The sequence below is a fragment of the Enoplosus armatus genome, chromosome 17 (genome assembly GCF_043641665.1).
Source record: "Enoplosus armatus isolate fEnoArm2 chromosome 17, fEnoArm2.hap1, whole genome shotgun sequence".
Taxonomy (NCBI): Eukaryota; Metazoa; Chordata; class Actinopteri; order Centrarchiformes; family Enoplosidae; genus Enoplosus; species Enoplosus armatus.
In genome coordinates this window covers 7,614,177-7,631,880 of record NC_092196.1, presented here as the reverse complement: position 1 = coordinate 7,631,880, position 17,704 = coordinate 7,614,177, and the positions used below count along the sequence as shown (strand labels likewise).

Sequence of the window (17,704 nt, the reverse complement as noted above, 5' to 3'; positions counted from 1 at the left end):
ACGTATACTAACGCACAAGTTAGCTCATTTTACTCAAACATAGATCACAGCATGACATTAGGTGTTTCAGACAACATACATGAAGATAAAGAGGAGGAGGAGAGGGTGGATTCACTCTGGGGTAAGTTTGCACTCAATTTAGCTATCTGTTCTCATTTACATGATCTGTCTGGGGTTATAGGAATTCTGTCAACACTTGATGTCATGGTTGTATGGGTGTCACCATAGCGCTGAAAGACACACACTTCTTTCTCCAGGTGCCTTCCATTTTCCCTTTTGTGCTTTCCACCAAAAGTCCAAACAGTATTTGCCTCCTGCTTTTAAAGGATAAAGCCAGGAGGGTTTGGTGGTTGGGGAGTGCCTTACTTTCGGATTCATTTTGAGTTATACCGAGGCCACAGAAATTCATAAAGGGTGTGGGAATCCCTGAATAAATGCACTCACTTTTGTGGTTTTGTTCCCTGTCAATCAGGAGACAGTGTTAGACATCTGATCATGAAATACAGAGAATCTGAAAAAAACATTTAGGGAACCAACACTGTACTGTAGCTTTAGATAATCAGATTTGTGACTTCTGTTAAATATTCTAAAGATTGATGTCAATCTCACGTCACTGCTGGCCTGAATATTACACTCAGTTTGAGCTTGATAAAGCATCCATTGGTAGAAACACACACAGGGTTTCAAGGGTTAAAACAGTCGATATTTGTTATGCAAGTTGAGGTGAACTGGACACAAACCTCAGTGTAGGAACAGGTTTTGGCAGAGGACAAGAATGTTTGGTCCAAATGATGTTTAGCCCTGTGGACAAAAGGACCCAATTACAAGGGCGGACCTTGACTTTCATACATATGAGTGTATATTTATATTCAAGAACTGTTGCGTTCATTACCCACTTCAGTTGACGTTGTTGCAGCCAAGATCGTCACTTTTGTTCTGATGTACCACATTGTGCACGCCTACAACTTTGTGTTTTTGTTACAAAGAAAAAAGGACTGGAGTCCCTCAGTCAACTTCATAAGAATGGACATATTTATTTCCTCTGCCCCTCTCTTTGTCTTTGCTTCCTCCCACCTTCTGTCATGCTCACCATATCCAGACTCTTCCCTTTCCTCACTCCCCCAGGGTAGAGTAGCATATTTCCCAGTACACTGTGTTTGTGTGTGTGTGTGTGTGTGTGTGTGTGTGTGTGTGTGTGTGTGGTTTAGTTTACTCGATTGGCATTGATTAACAGGTTGAGCAGGTGCTTTCCACTTCATAACCAAAACTGGTGTTGATTTACACATGCGGTCACACAGAGAGTTAAGGGCTCAATTGTAGAGTTCAAGCAAAATGAGCATATATTATAATGTTTGCAACAGAAACAACACAAGGACCTTTGCTGGGGGGGAAAGGGCAAAAGATGAACGCGTGTGTCTGTTATGTAGCAGTTAGGTAGAGCTCATCCTCAGATAGCACTGGATAGAAAAGAAAGAGAGGAAAATGATGGAAAAGAGGGGAAGTGACAAGAGCTGACCTGGGACAGACCACCTAATAACAATAACATAGTAATAATAATGATAACAACACCGATATCCTTAGATAGCTGAGACTGAATCTAAAATAAAAATAGACTATCTAATAGAGTGTGTTACCCTGCCTCATCTTTAAGGAGTGATGACGGGCTTTTAAAAACTTTTTCATGACAACAGTTGCATGATGACATGATCCGGAACAGCCCTTAACTGGTCCAGCAACAAACTGCCGCTCCTGTCCTTCAGCCCTCGCGGAGGAGACGCAGTTGGGCAAAGTGAAAGTAAAAGCACAAAAAAAAAAAAAAAAAAAAAAGTTTATTGTTACTCCGAGCAGGTTGAGCTCACTGCCTAGAGTGTATCTGAGGATATGCGCGGCGGTTGATGTTCTCACAGCGCCTGAGAGGTAATCGCGGGGGGGACATACAGCAGCAGCAGCAGCGGCTCGGCGGACCTGAGCATCACCCACTGAGGCCCGGCAGGTAAATGTTATCCCGGCTCTGATGGGGAGGCTTGGGCACGTTTATCCAAAAGTGCGTCAGCATGGATAGGAAGGAAGAAGTCGCCGGGGGGGGGGTGTCTTCCCTTTCATCTACATTTTTGTAATGATGATTTCAAGTTGTTTTGCTGAACTATGCGCAGAGGAAAACGTTTTTTTTTTTTTCTTTGACTTGCATCATTTAGTAAAACAATCAGCTTTCCAGCTTAAGAAAATTAAAATCTAATAATGCTTAATTTTGCTATTTGATATTTCCCGCCTTCAAATATGCGTAATTATGACCGAAACAACTAATATCAGTTTATGGGGTTCTAACAGTGATGTTTTGCATGAATTTACGCTCCAAACTTTCATCATGAGGCGTGTAAAGTCCGTTACGCGTGTGTGAAAGTGGCTTTATGTGGGTCAGCCCTCCAGAATATCCCCCACCCCGTATAAAACGGTGCGTGGATGAAAGAGATGAGAGGTTGTTGCCAGGGGAAGTTAGTGAAAACAGACGTGTTTGGGGGGACTTCCATGGAATGAAAAGAAAGTGATTTAATTGCTGGGAACACACCAAACAGAAGGCATGCGCAGTAGGCGGTGGTCAGCGTGGATCCAGGAGTGTGAGGCCACAGGCGGCAGCAACAAGCACTTTCACCGTTATATTTAAGGCTTTTATTTGCTGTTTTGCAGCTTTTCTCACCCTGGCCATGAGTTGTGCTGCATGTGGTGATGTGTGTTTGTTTTTTATTCATGAAGTTGTTACTGTGACATGAGCATGCAACATGGTGCTCTATTAAATTGGCAAGTTCCTCATAGCTCAGGCTGTTTGTTTTTTGCGTGCTATCAGGCGGAAAATCAGCCCCCAGCCCTGCTTATTTTTAAAATAGCATGAGCGACTGGTTTATTTTGTTCACCCTTAACCTCGTGCAGACGATTTGCCCGGTGTAACAGGAAATAGTGCCTAAATTTTGATAGTGTGGCGCACATTCGAGATTTATTGGATCACACCCAATCCCTTAGCAATTCCAAGAAAGAGTCCACAGTAGGTGCAGTAGGTCTGTGTTCTGGCTGTTAGTTCTGATTAGTTTTATTTAGTAAGGGTGTGTGTGTGTCTGGCAGGAATCTGGCCTAACTGCACATAGTCAAGGTCAGTATGTCAATTGCATACACCTGCACAGGCCACCTGAGAGGACATCAAACAACATACCTGCCATTGTATTGGGCAGCAGAGGAAGTCTTGCCACTGCCATCTGGACCCCAAGCCAATACTGAACTTAAAAAACTGCATGGCCAGACACCTGTGGCTAATTTTCATCCAGTGGAGCCTCTCGAGTGGTCCGAGTTTGGTGGTCCGAACAGAGGGCGAGGAGGCATAGAGGGTGCCAAGACACTGGATGTTTCACTGCTTCTAAATCCTGAGATAAAATGACCCCCAAGCAGAGAGAAAAGTTGCCAGTAAAATCCAGGTGCTCCCCATGTAGTGCTTGTTTAACCCCCTCAAACTCCACCTGTTCTTTGTGATCACTCAGTGTCTGTCATTCTGCCAATTATAGGAGCCTCCTGACATCTTTTGTGGTCTTTTAGGCAGCCGTCACTGTTGTTTCGTCCACCTGCAGCCCAGTTGAATAGAGTCATCAGATAATTTAGTGTTTATTGTACCAAAGGTCATCAAGACAGACTTTTACGAGTTACTGGTACCAGCGGCGGTGTCCCCTCTCCTGTCCAAGTTTCAAAGCTCATTCTATACACTTTGATCCTTTTTCTCTGACAGTTTGATCATACAAAAATATGGGTGTTTTACTGTAGATCTGTACCAGGACTAAATTGAAAACCATCACCACAGAGGGTGTCCTAAGGAGTCTCTAAATGAAGCCATAAAAGTCATGATACAGCAGGGCATACAGCAGAGCATAAACACTCATATCAATAGGCATGAGCTAAAAAACACTAACCAGTGAATCACAATGCCACCCCTATCTTTCATTTATGACTAAACGTAGCTTCATGCTCTGTGTTGGCGTGGTCTTAATGTTAGCCTGAGTTGAATTGAAGGAGAGAAAGAAAGGAGGGGGATTCTTCCAACAATGCATCTTTGTATTGTCAAGATTTAAGGATTTATCCTTAAATGAAGCAGATAGGTTTACATCTGATGAACCAAGGTGGTCTAAGTCTGTATGGCCAGTCAGGGCAGAAATAATTTTACATGATGGCCTTACAGGCTGTATTATGTAATGTGAATCAGCTTTAGATGATTATCACTTGATGAACATCACAAAAACACTTCTCTGTCTGCTTCTTACGCCCCAACACAGAGGGGTCATGTATTGTATTGTATGGCCTGTATTGAATTGTTTACTGTTATAGGGCGCATAGTTTGTTCACGTTCAAATATTGTAGCTTTACCTCAAGCCGATGCAATGGGTTTGCAATGATCAAAAATACAAAATCAGTCTTCTTTGTTTCTTTATTTGTAGCTTTCTGTGTAGCAGCTGCATCTGAATACCAAATGTAGCTACGTATATGCCGTAGTTTCACTTTCAACCTTGGTACAAGCTGTCACACTAGTCTGAACAAAGACACCTCTTTGTTTCCACTCATATTTTTGGGGGTGGCACAAAAACAAATCCATATATAGGAATCCAGTCTTAATCAAAATGTTGACATAAGTGACAGCTGTAAGTAAAAATCCATGTCTTTTACTCGCAAACGTAAGAATAAAAGCAATTTTTTGTATTTCTTTAGACTTAATTATTTCCTTAAATTATTCACATCACCTCAACTTGTTTGGTCCAGCCGCCACATATATTTGTGTTATTTTCTATGTCCTTTATGTATTTGTGAAGAAAGAGACTCCACAAGGTTGTGAGGCCATTTAGATTTTGTACTTAGACCACAAAGATGCAGGAAGTCCTGCATTAATCTGAATGCATTTTTAGATTGTAGCATTTATCTGCTGCCTAGCGTGGCACAGGCAAGCATAAGAAATGGCAATGACAAGAGATTTAGCAATGAGGAAACTTAATGTGGGAACATGTGCAAAGCTTGATAACAGAAAACTGGCAGCACTGACGCTCGTGAACACATGCCAAATCCTCATCGGATGTTGGCATTGCACACAGGCTAAGACGTTACCATCGGTTCCATACACTACTCAGGCAACTTCAACATTGTATGATGCTTTCACTCCTCATGGATCAATGTATTCATTTCTTCATTTAGTTTTTCTTTTCATTCTATGTGCTATCAGGTGACAAGATGCAGGAAATGGAGATGGACATGTTTATCTTCCCTGACTTGGGAGATCTACCAGGTTAGTGTTGTTTGAGTTTGAATTACTTCTAGACTGTAGACATGAGCTCCACATGAATTAACACACTGATTACATGGAAAGCTGCTTTAGTTTGCTTCATAAAACTACTGCAACGTTTTTAATTAATTAATTAATTAACATTATTCCATTGAGGGGAAACTGGAAAAATCGAAGGCGATGAAAGATCTGAAATGTCTGAGATGATGAAGTAAGAGAAGCTCTGGCTGCCTCAAGATATACTGCAAGTGATATATGTGATATATACTGATATAGCATTAAAGGAAATAAAGTAGGTTTTACATTACCTACTGCGACAGGTTCACTACTAACAATCGCAACATTAAATGCAGCGATAAAAATGTTGTTGATCAAGGAAAGCCACAGAGGCTCTGAAAGGTTGGTCTGGGATCTGGGCTGATTGGAGGGGAAGAGATATTTAAACATTACTGGTATTGTATACACTAGTTATACTTGTCTATGCTAACAAAAGGAGAAGAAGAATTGGGCTAGAGACATCTGTTGTTCTCAAAAACTTTAGACAGTTAGTGTTCTCTACCTACCTATCTATCCCCCCAACCACCCACCACCAAGTGTGCAACATTGGCAGTATATAACTCAAACTCAAAATCATTATAGTTGAGACATGCTGCATTTGGGAAAGCAGCCCCAGGAACAGACGTGCAGGTCCAATGAATTGTGAAATTTAAATGGTTCATCAGCAAATGTGAATGAAAGATAGGAAAGCAAAGTGTTGCAAATGTTTTGCCTGATAATGCTCATTATTTGTGTTTCAGATGATTTATCTGAATTCTTGAATGATGATTACCTGGGGAGGATAGTGGGTAAGTTGCAACCAAGCCTCCACACACGTATTCCTTCATTTACAGTGTATAGTGTATAATAACGCACTTAGTAACGGTCTATCAGATGACTCTATGCATTTCCTTACCTAGACACAGATGTGCTCTTCGGTGATCCGTGGTTGAATTGTGAGGATGAACTCAACAACTGCAGTAAGGATCTCCTCTTTTCATTTTGCTTGTGGCCTTCATAAGGGTCATCATAAAAACATATTAAAAGGAACATTTAAACAGGGTATATATGAAGCAGGAAAAACAGTTTGGAGGTATGGTACCTCTGTGAGAACCCAAACAACAAGGAAGTAAAGCCAACGCCAACAAAACAGAATGGTTAAGAGACTCTTTCCTTGGTGATGTTCCTTTTTCGACTCTTGAAGATGTTCTGAGAAACATGCTTCTCTGCCATGATTTTCAGTTCAGTATTGAAATTCATGAGAATAACAATTCTGTGTCTGTGAGTTGCTTCATTGACTCTTTTACTTCCTCTTTCATGCATTCCAGGTGATGTTCCCATGCCAACAGAGCTGCCCAGCCCAGACAGTTACCAGCAGGCACAGAAGGACAAACCAACAGCCAAAACAAATAACAGGACAAAAAGGCCCAGAGGTACATTACCAGCTGCTAACCAGAACCTACTAACTGCTGCTCAGCATCTGCTCAGTTGTGTGAAAACAGTCCTGATCACCCCTTTGTCACATAAAACTTCATTTTGGGATTGCAGTCGCAGCATTCTGCAAGCCTGAACTAATACATCAGTTTTACTTGCTTGTGTAGCAGATTTACATGTTCTATTTATATTTTTCCTCTCCAGTACCCCGCTCACAACGGTGCTATGACGAGAACACACCGTCGAGACCAAAAAGGCAAAGAGCAGCAGGTGACCTACCCAGACTGTCTGTTTGGTTTTCTGTCTGTTAACTGTTTAACTCAACTGTGGCTTTAAATGTGGGACACTGTGAAATATCTAACCTGCACATTTTCCTGTCAGCCACAATTCCATCTAATAGCTAATGGGTTATCATTTTGCAAACCATGATGCTGTTTTTTAGAAATGTCTTTGTATTTTGACTATATTTGACTTGATGTTCACTGTTATGAATTACAAATTTCCAGAGTCTGATAGTCAGTTTTCATATTGTACAGAAATTAATGGAAGCCAATGGTTGCCTGGAACAGTGGGAAAAATACATTAAAAAAGCATGCAAACACATAGTCAGCAAAAATGCTAAAATGCTAACATGATAAAACTTGCTCACACAATGGTATGATCCACTGGTCTCAAGTGTAATGTTCAGACTTCATTCGAGGTTAGCTGAGAACCATGTTGTAATGTTGGTTTTTCAACTCTTGTAGGTCAACCAAAAACCAAAGAGGCATCAGCTGAGTCAACTGTCACCCAAAGTAAGTTTCTAATGTTCGTGCTGTAAACTGATTCTTAGGGGGACAGATAGACACTGTAGGTTTTGTACAACATTTAAAGGGGCAATAAGAAAAATGTATCTGCCCCACGGGTGAAAATCTACAGTAATTCAAGTTACTGTCATTGAAGGGGCTGGGAGAAAATAACAAGAAAGGGTTCGTTAAATGGTCATTTTACAACACAAGGTTGTATAACAAAATGTACGTTTGTAGTCCCTTTATGCTACAACACAGAGCAGTATGCTTTCTATTCCTCCTTTGTAAAAGTTGACGAGAAATTTGCACTGGAATTTTGCTCTCTTGAGTTTCCTTATTACAAGTCATATATTTATCAATGACATACAATACAATAGCAACTGAAGAGCTAATGCTGTATGTTGCATGCAGCTGTAACGTTAAAAATACTATTTTAAACAGACCAAAACGTGAGCACTGTGCACATGAGAGTTCACTATATAAATAAAATGCCATTCTACACACAAGGCCAACCATGCAGTAACAACATTAGACCTGTGGGTGAAAGGGATGTTGGCTGTGCCTGGCTTGGTTCCTTCATGGCACTGGAATGCAGATCAAGAAACAGGAAGTTTAACTTTGAAGTCATCAGATGTCACACTGATGAACCAAAAGAAGAACTCTCACCCGACTTCCTCTAGATCAATTTGGTGTTTTTCTGAATTCCAATTTAGTTCTCAATATGATGAAAACTCCTGTCATTCCAGATAAGGTGTTATAAGCCCAACGCAATCAGTCTTCGACTGTTGACCACTGAGCCTTCGTTTTCGAGTATTTATGTCCGCAAACATGAGAGTTTTACTACTTACTTACTCGTGACACTAAATCTTTCACTCTAAATCCCTTGGTGTGTCCTCGGAAACAAAACTATCATCTTGTTTTCTTTGTTCAACCTCCCTTTTTGATACGCTCAAGGTTATCAAAACCTGCTGGCAGAGAATGATAAGGATATCATTAGTGCTTGTTTTGCAGGCAGGTCAGGTCCACCAGAGATGGCGGGCCTCTCCACCACTCCACCAAGAATCCTTCATCTCCATCCCTCCATTCAGTTTATCACCATACCAGACACTCCACAATATCAGGTTGTTCGGACACTGAGGCTCTCTCCTCCGGTTATTAGACTTCCACTCCCCACTACAGCTGCTACACCTACTTACATATTAGGTGAGTAAAGTATCCACACTGAGTTACCAGTTTTTTAGGGTTACCTGTTCAATCTAGTGTACTCCAAAACAATACCCCTGTAAAACATCCTGTTTGTGATGGTTATAGTGCTCATTTTTTGTTTGCATTGTGTCCAAGAGGTGAAGAGGAAATGAAGTCTCAGTTGACAAAAACTAGATTGTCGAGCTTCTTCTAAGAAGTGTAGCCTAGATGCAGCTATCATTAGCAGACCTTCCTGCCAAAATTTCAGTCCCATTGAATCTTATGCTCTCTTTGACTCAGTTAAGTGTGTAGTACTATTCCTCTCCCAGGGCTCAGTCCACTTTTGTTTCAAATTATTCTTTTACATTTTGTTTCTGTCCATTTAATTTGTGTTTTATTATGTTAAATATATGTTAAATTACACTTTTATTATTTAATGTCTTCTGTGCACTATATAAAGCACTGTGTGTATGAAATGTGTTATATATTCTGTATATTAACTTGCCTTGCTCTCTCATGTATGTCATGTATGTATATGTTTATTACACATATACTGTATCAACAGGACATACTCTAACCCCTATTTCCAATGTAGTTCCTGCTGCCTCACCACCCTGCAAAAGCCAATTGCCACCCCTCTCCCCAGGTGAGTAAAAACCCCTTTAATCTGGGATGCACATGTATATATGTGTGTGTGTGTGTGTGTGAGAGTGTGTGTGAGTGTGTTCGTGCCAGTCTCTACTTCATGTGCATGTACGTAGAGATGTCATACTAACAGTGTTATGTTTATGGTTCCACATTTACGGGTTTTAGTTCTGTCTTTTAAGTAACAACATGCAACCACTCTCCAGCTCTACCAACTGCTGTATGTGTGAATGCAGGCTCTTTTTCTTCTCTTGTGTTTGTAGAGGACGGTGCAGTAGCGCCAGTCCAAATGAGTTCATCCCCACCAGGATCTCTGTCAGACACCACTAGCAAAGCCATGTCTCCCCCTTTTGCCTCACCCCTCTCCCCCAGCAATGGTGAGTATCAGTATCTCATTCCTTTCTCCTTGTGCATGAATTACCCTGTAGAGTTATTGCTATGTTACAAATATCATGAATTGTTGCATTACAGACATGACTACATGTAAGGAATCACCTCTTCCTCAGTCTCCCACTGTCTTTGATATTCCTCGTAAGTAACCACACACTCATCTCTTCTGCTTTAATGTAGAATTACCTGAAAGTGCAGATTGTACTTTGTGGAGAAGCAGTTTAGTATTCAGTTGTGTTTTTTTTTTCAGAGGTTGTAAAGGAATACATTCAGGAGGCCAAAGCTCACATGAGTCAAACCTGCCAGGATATGGAGACAGGCCTTAGCCTGACCTCTCATTACGTGGATGTGCTAGTGAGCCAAAGACAGATTCTTCGCTCTGGAAAAAACACAAACAAACTCCTGGACAAGGAGCTAGTTATCATGGGACATACAGATCGGCAAAAAAGCTTGTTGGAGCGGAGTCAGGTAACAGTTTCACTTCTAGTTTCACCTCTAGTGATGTGCTTTTTGAACACAGCCAAATTCTATACTATGAAGCAGAGTATGTTGATTTGTTTACCGGCTACACTCGCTGGTACCAAGTGTTTATTTTTTTCCACTCAGATCTTTGATGGCTCAAATGGAGACAAACCCAAACGCTACATATTGTTACTCGGCAATGCTGGCATGGGAAAAACCACCCTGATCAAGAAACTGTGTCTTGACTGGTCCAGAGACTGTATTCCACAGTTTGACTTTGTCTTCTTATTAGACGGCAAAGCACTCACTTTAAAGGAGACGACCTTTAGCCTTCAGACCCTCCTATTTAACCTGTCCTCCTTTGCCCCTTCCTGCATGGACCCAGAGGCAGTGTACACTCAAATCCTTGCAGCCCCTAAGCGTGTGCTCATCATTTTTGATGGGTTTGATGAGTTGCGGGACTATGAAACTCTACTCCAGACTCAAGAAAAAGACTTGATAACATCATTGCAGAAAGGCAGTAAAGCACAGACCTACACAGTAAGACAGTTATACTCTGCCATCCTTCAGAGGGTCCTTCTTCCAGGCTGCACTCTTCTGCTCTCTACCCGACCAAGAGGCACTGCCAGCCAGCTACTCAGGCGGACGGATAGCCTTTTGGAGGTGTGTGGCTTTACCCCTACAGACGTAGAGACGTATTTGTCCCAGTACTTCAGTGATCCTGCCCTCAGAGCATCTGCTTTGGACTGCTTAACAAACTGCAGCTATCTACATCTCCTCTGCTGGAACCCCGGACTATGTCGGTTGGTCTGCTTGGTCTTAGAACAATCCAAAAGTTCGGAGGTCCTACCGAGAACTTTAACCGGGCTCTGCCATCAAGTCCTTCTTCTGAGAATGGAAAAGGATAGTAGGAGCACACACTCACAGGCTGAACCCCAAACACAGACATCTGTGCAATCTGTAGAAGAAACCCAGACACAAATCTTAAGTAGTTCTCAAGTGAAGAGGTGTCAAAAAAATACTCGGACGAAGTCCAGAGCACAGGTTCGCACTAGCTCTCGCACCCAAAGAGCAAGGGGGGCAAAAGAACAGGAGGAAGAGGAAGATGAAGAGGATGGAGAGAAGATGAAGAGCGTTGGCAGGGAAGTAAATAGAACAGAGGAGAGAGAGCTGCTGCCCCAACTGAGTTCTTTGGCCTGGGAGGGGGTCAAAGCAAACTCCTCCATGCTCCCCACAGGACGGACCATATCTGCCAAACTCAAGGCATTCGGCCACAGGACAGGGCTCTTCTTCTCTTACCACCTGAGGACGAGACAGGTTGTCTCAAGTGGTGAGAAAGAGGAAGGAGGAAGGGAGGACAGAGAAGAAATGGAAGGAGGCGAGAAAGGAGAAAGGGGGGGAGACAGAGTGAGGATGGACATTGAAAACACGTATGCCAGTGATGACCACATCCTGTTGTGGGCCAATCCTTTCCTTCAGAGTTACCTGGCAGGGGTCCATTTGTCTTTGTCAAGGTAAGGTGATTCATCAGAAGAAAATAGTCATCTGTGTTTCCGTCAGAATCATATGGACAAAACAATCAAATGAGAAGTGGTTGATTGATACAATGACTTGAAGAGCTTGTTAAATAAGTGAATGAACTTTAATAAACTCAATGTCCCTTGTTAGATTAAAAATGAAAGAGCATATCCTTTTCCACTCCCAGCCTCTTTTCTCTTTCACTTTCAATGTCCTACCCTCTCTGGATTTGCTGACTTTTTCTATCTTTCTATTTCCCCAGGACTGTATCAGACCGTACCTTTCTCCAGACTCTCCCTTTCCAGTCAGGCCCGAAAGGACGTCGGCGACCCCAAAGAGAGGAGCTCGAGCTCACTCAGCGATTTGCGGTCGGGCTCCTGTTCCACAGCAGGACAGAGCTGCAGAGGCTTCACTCATACACAGAGACAGTCTTTAGAGACATGGTGGTCGGCAAGCAGGCTTTAGTAACAAAACACCTTGAAGGTCTCTCTCATGGTGACCTGAGCCCCGCCCAGGTCCCGGAGGCTTGTCACTATGTTTATGAGGCCAGTTCCACACAAGCTGATGGTAGCAGAGATAGCGGCAGCACACAATTAGTATCTCACCTGGCAGCAAATCTTCCAGAAGTCCTGACATTTCATGGAGTTCCACTCAACCCGTCGGACGTGTTCGCTGTGCAGAATGTTCTCGAAAGGGGGAGAACTGAAGGTAGAGGTTTCTGTTTGGATCTGGAGGATTCTGGGATACACATCTCTGGACTCAGAGCTCTGGTGGGGCTCAACAACATCAACACTTACAGGTACTGGTTACAGTGCATCTCAAAAATTTGCTTTGTATTAATTGAGTTTGTTAAACCCCTTCCCCAAACAGCCATTGTCCAATCATAGCTTCGCAACCCTAATAAGGGCAAGTCAGTCTATTCAACCCCCGTTGTGTGACAGCAAATCCTGCGGCTAAGGCTAATGTTAGCAGCTCTGTCCTGCTCTGATTTGGCTTGGGCAGGTTTACACTCCAGCAACCTCAGCCAACGTTACCAAAGATAGTGTTTCCAAACACACTGGTTTGTTCTCTCTTGCAACATTAACAGTGAAAACATTCATACATTCGTTCAGACCTAACTAGCTCAGCTAGGAATAAGAAGCCAACTTTTGTCTACTTGTGTCTGAATTTAAAAACCCATTGTTTCAGAAATTATCCAGAATTTCAAGTGGTAATTCTGCCACCGTTGTAATAGTAACTGGATATGCATATGGGGATATGTATGGATAAGCTGCCCTGCATTTTTTGGCTATTTATTCCTTCATCAGTGTCCGATGATATTCCGTTGATTCCACTGTCGACCCTTGGGTGTCTTCTAGGGCATGCATTGCTGATGCCATCACCTTATGGGAGCAGCTAGAGCAGAGTGGTGAAGAAGGACTCCTACACGGGGCGGTGTCCAAATTCAAGATCCACCCTCTGAAAGCCACACAAGTGTGTCACATAGAGCACCTGGCGAAGCTGGTGAGCATACATGTGCACAAGAGGCTGACCAACAGGTAATACACCACACACACACACACACACACACACACACACATTGAGTTATACTTTGCAACATACAAACTACATGTGTCTGGTCGCTGAAGTGTGTGTTGTGTTTACTTGTAGTTCCAGCCAATCAGATTCCATCTTGGCAGAGGGAGTACCAGCTGTCAACGAGCTACACAAGCTGGAGTTTGAGTAAGAAGCTCTGACATTTGACATGTGAATTTATTATGAGGATGATGATGAAGATGACAATGATGACATTGTATTTCCCTCTAGGCTTGGTCCAGAGAATGGTCCCCTGGCTCTTCCCAAGCTGTGGGAGCTCCTGCCAGGTCTACATAACCTGCAGCACTTAGAGTAAATATACACACCTTTACTTCTAGTTCTCTCCCAGCGCCTCAATCTCTCTGTGTTTATGCACTTGTTTCTAGTGTCTTGACAGTAGCTCTCACTTTCTCCTCCTTCAGTCTAGAGAACAGTAAGATAGGGGACAGAGGAGCAGAGAAATTGGCTGATGCTTTAGTCTCACTCTGTTTCCTGGAGATTCTGAAGTGAGTACATGTTCCCTTCTCATCCTGTTTAAATCTCCTCCCAGTCTGACACGATTAAAAAAAACCCAAAATATTTGAACTCTCAGTCCAAAATAAATCTAGTTTTTAACATAGTACGATCTTTTTGTACAGTATGTGTGTTGAACTATGTGTGTGCTGTCTTCTTCTCGTTTCTAGTCTGTCACAGAATTGTATAGGAGATGAGGGAGTGAAGAAACTGGCAACCACGCTGAGGGATCTGCCCAAACTGCACTGTTTAAGGTATGTAATGCACACACACACACACACACACACACACACACATATATACGTACACAACAACACCCAAAATGGCACATACTGTAGACCCACATGTTTTCACTTCCCTCTCCCTCCCTCTGTTTTTTTTCCAGTCTCTACAGTAATGTGATTTCTGATGAAGGGGCAGAGAGTTTAGCAGCTGTCCTGCCACACATGGCTTCCCTCACCGACCTGGAGTAAGACTATATATCTCACATTTTCATTAGACATTTTTGATTTATGTGTGTCTGCTGTGATAACTATGTATCCCAGCAACAAACATCTGGTAGAAACACACAGTGATTGTTTGTCCTACTTTGTTTATTGGACTAATGAGAGAATGTACTGTGAGTACCGCACTTAAGTTCAAATTCAAGGTACTTGATCTTTACTTGAGTATTTCCATTTTGTGCAACTTCGTACTTCTACTCCACTACATCTCAGAGGCAAATAATGTACTCTCTACTCCACTACATTTGCCAGACAGACAGCTATGTCACAAATATATGATGATCTTAAAGAATATGATGCATTGCTATAGATTAAACTACCCAGTGGTATAGTAATAGTAATAGTCAGTAGTTAAAATTAGCTCAACCTTAAACATCTACAGCATACATATTAATGCACAAGTACTTTTAGCTGATAATACTTATACTTAAGGAAGGTTTTGAATGACTTTTACTTGTAGTGGTAGTAGTTTCAGCAGTGTGGTATTGCTACTTTTATTTAAGTAAAGGATCTTAAAACTTCTTCCACCGTGATATGGTTGATAGAATATGTCACGTTGGATTTGTCACGATCAGTAGATACAGTAGTTCACGCTGAAGAGACATTTAAAGTGTAACCTGGTTTGACTCTGTTTCACAGCGTGAAGTATAACAAGCTAACAGATGTTGGAGCACAGAGCCTCGGAGTCAGTCTGAGAAACTGTAAAAGAATGAAGACTTTGAGGTGAGAAAACCCTGTTTGAATCTGTGTGTGTGTGTGATCGTGGTCATGTTCCTCACCCCCCTTTTTTTTTGCCAAGATGTTTAACTGCTCCACTACCAAAGCCAAAACCAAAGTACTGCTATCTAATTCCCTATCATGTCATATTACTTCATAATATGTCTTCATCTTGATCCAAATGAGTTTCTTTTTCTCACCTTCTTCTTTTCATCTCATCACAGGATGTGGAACCAGTGTATTCCATACGGAGTGTTCGAGAGACTTCAGCTGCAGGACAACCGGGTCCTTTGGCATTAGAACAATATGAAACCTCTTTATTACAGCTACTAATCATGCGTCTCATGCGAACACGTCTACACTACACAATGCATTTTCTAAAGCGTGTATGCTTGAGAAAGAAGTAGTAGGAACAATGGCAGAACCGAATGTGGAAAATTCTTTGCTGCTTTCTTCCACAGTTCATCTCACCCGATCCTTTCAAAGACTCAGTGCTACAATGAAATAATCAATCCTTCAGCACTGCGCAGTCCTGCGTGTGTGTATGGGTGTTTGGTAAAAGTGTGGTACAAACTCAAGAAGCACATTTGCACTATGTTATTTCTCATGATGTTAGTTAGTTTTCTTTGTGTGTTTTTTTTCATTTATAGATTTGTCTGATGTCATCGCCTACTGTGTTCGATGTATGTTCTTTTTTTGTGATAAAAACAGTATTTTTGTTTGCACTCCTTCTGTGGCTGTAAATTATAGATTGCTTAACAATCTCCTGGCACTTTAATGTAAATAAATTGTCCCATGATGTCAGCAGGTACAAATTCGTTTTCACCAATCCTTTCATGTTTATTGAATTCATCGGTTTATTAACAACTTCTTTTAACTTCCTTCCCAACAGGTTTCTCTTCTCTATTTTGATGCAAACTGACCTTTAATACTTTCACGGTGTATGCAACTATGCGTAGTTGATTACGTTGCTGTCATGGGTTTAAACTAAACTATACTGACAACATAAATACTTAGTTATTACTCATAATGTTCCTTATGTTGTGTCTCATGAGATTTATATTAACCTTTAAAGGGGTTGGAATTGGGTTTTTGTAGAACACCTGTTGAGTTGCATTATGAGAAATGAAGGAGCCAGTGTTTTCAGTGGCTTGACTTGAGACTAAAAGTCAGGATATCTGAGGCTCGGATGCTTTGATTTTGACAGTTCTTTTTCTAATCCATCTCTTCAATCACATGTTATATTGCACGAGTTTAGACATCGAACCAAAATGGTAATTCAGTCTGATTTCCAGGTTAAGTTGGGCCATGTTTGATCTCAAAATGATGCTGCTCTCCAACAGTTTGAACATTTCATTTTTGCATTTTGTCAAGAAAAACGTGACAGATGTGAAACACTTGAGAGTCTAGCAGATTTTTTTTTTTTTTTTTTTGCTGTGTAACTGATTTTAGAAGGAAGAATACAAGAAGCAGTTTCTTTGTAGGCTAATGCTTAAGGGCTCATTAGGTAGTGTCAGTTGTCAATCACAGACATTTTACGGAGTATATTCCTGCAGATTCTAAATAAATCTGAAGACCAGAAGACCCGCCGTCTGACTTATTGAGGATTTCCTTCATCAACCACCAGTGGCATCAAAGCACCAACAAGCTGCTGTTGTTGTGTGGCGCACTGATGCTCTCTTGTGGACAAAGTGTGAAGTGACAACAAAAGAGCACATCGTTGCAAGTAAACAGTGTATGAATAACTTTTCTGTTGCTCCCATTCATCTACTGCAAGATAATCAATACACACATCTAAAAAGCAACAGGCAAAAAGCTGGCATTCGCTCAAAGTTTATTAAATACACATTGGAAAATAAAACTCTGTTACGATCCATAGCTTATTCTAGCATGTGCATGTCTGCAAAGAAGCGAATGTGGAGGCATGACACAAGCGCTTGGTAAAGGCTCTTCGTTGATGATGATGATGAGACATCCAACCAGGTTCTCATCTGTCACAGTCCTCATGAAGTGTCATGGGTTTCCACTAAGACGCTGTGAGCAGAGTTGATCAGAACCTGACCAGCACAGTGAGGTTATCATGCTGGGGGAAACAGCACAGTTTTATACCTGCAACCAACACCAGCAATTTATAAACAGTTTTCGTACAAAACTAGGATCCTCCACATCTAACTGCTTCACTTGTCACTGATTTTAAGAATATGGGGAGCGACATTAATATCTGAATTACCCAATTCATCATACCGACATTGACCTTCAGTTAAAAGTCAGACATCAGGCTGTTAATGTCCTCCACCTCCAGCATGATGCAGTTTGATAACATCCTTTCCTGAATATTTATTGATTGGTATTGATTCTATGACTTTTTGATCAAATTCCATACAAACACATTTTACAATATTTCATGAATATTAGTATCCTGAGTTTTAGCATCACATGATCTAAATGCTGTTTCAGGTGAATCTTTATCCTGCCAAAAATTCTTATGGACAAACAGATTTACACAAACAATCCAATCAAAACATTATGAATGTCACCATAATATATTGCTTAATCCAAAAATATGAATGAATGTGGTCATCAGCCATTATTAATCACTACTGGCTGAACTCTGGTATGAACTCTTTGAAAAACAG

At 41.5% G+C, this 17,704-nt stretch overlaps 1 protein-coding gene across 1 annotated transcript; it reads left to right on the top strand.

The window, feature by feature from the left end:
- Positions 1 to 18: 18 nt before the first annotated feature.
- ciita (class II, major histocompatibility complex, transactivator) lies at positions 19 to 15,872 on the top strand. The gene is made up of 20 exons (XM_070923249.1): positions 19 to 121; positions 5,243 to 5,305; positions 6,100 to 6,147; positions 6,667 to 6,771; positions 6,977 to 7,042; positions 7,519 to 7,570; positions 8,576 to 8,763; positions 9,654 to 9,767; positions 9,862 to 9,921; positions 10,031 to 10,248; positions 10,387 to 11,756; positions 12,023 to 12,559; positions 13,119 to 13,298; positions 13,411 to 13,482; positions 13,567 to 13,647; positions 13,758 to 13,841; positions 14,019 to 14,102; positions 14,234 to 14,317; positions 14,991 to 15,074; positions 15,293 to 15,872. Exons 1-20 carry the CDS (start codon positions 52 to 54, stop codon positions 15,366 to 15,368), a joined length of 3,636 nt encoding a protein of 1,211 aa, XP_070779350.1. The 5' UTR covers positions 19 to 51; the 3' UTR covers positions 15,369 to 15,872.
- The last annotated feature ends 1,832 nt before the right edge of the window (positions 15,873 to 17,704 follow it).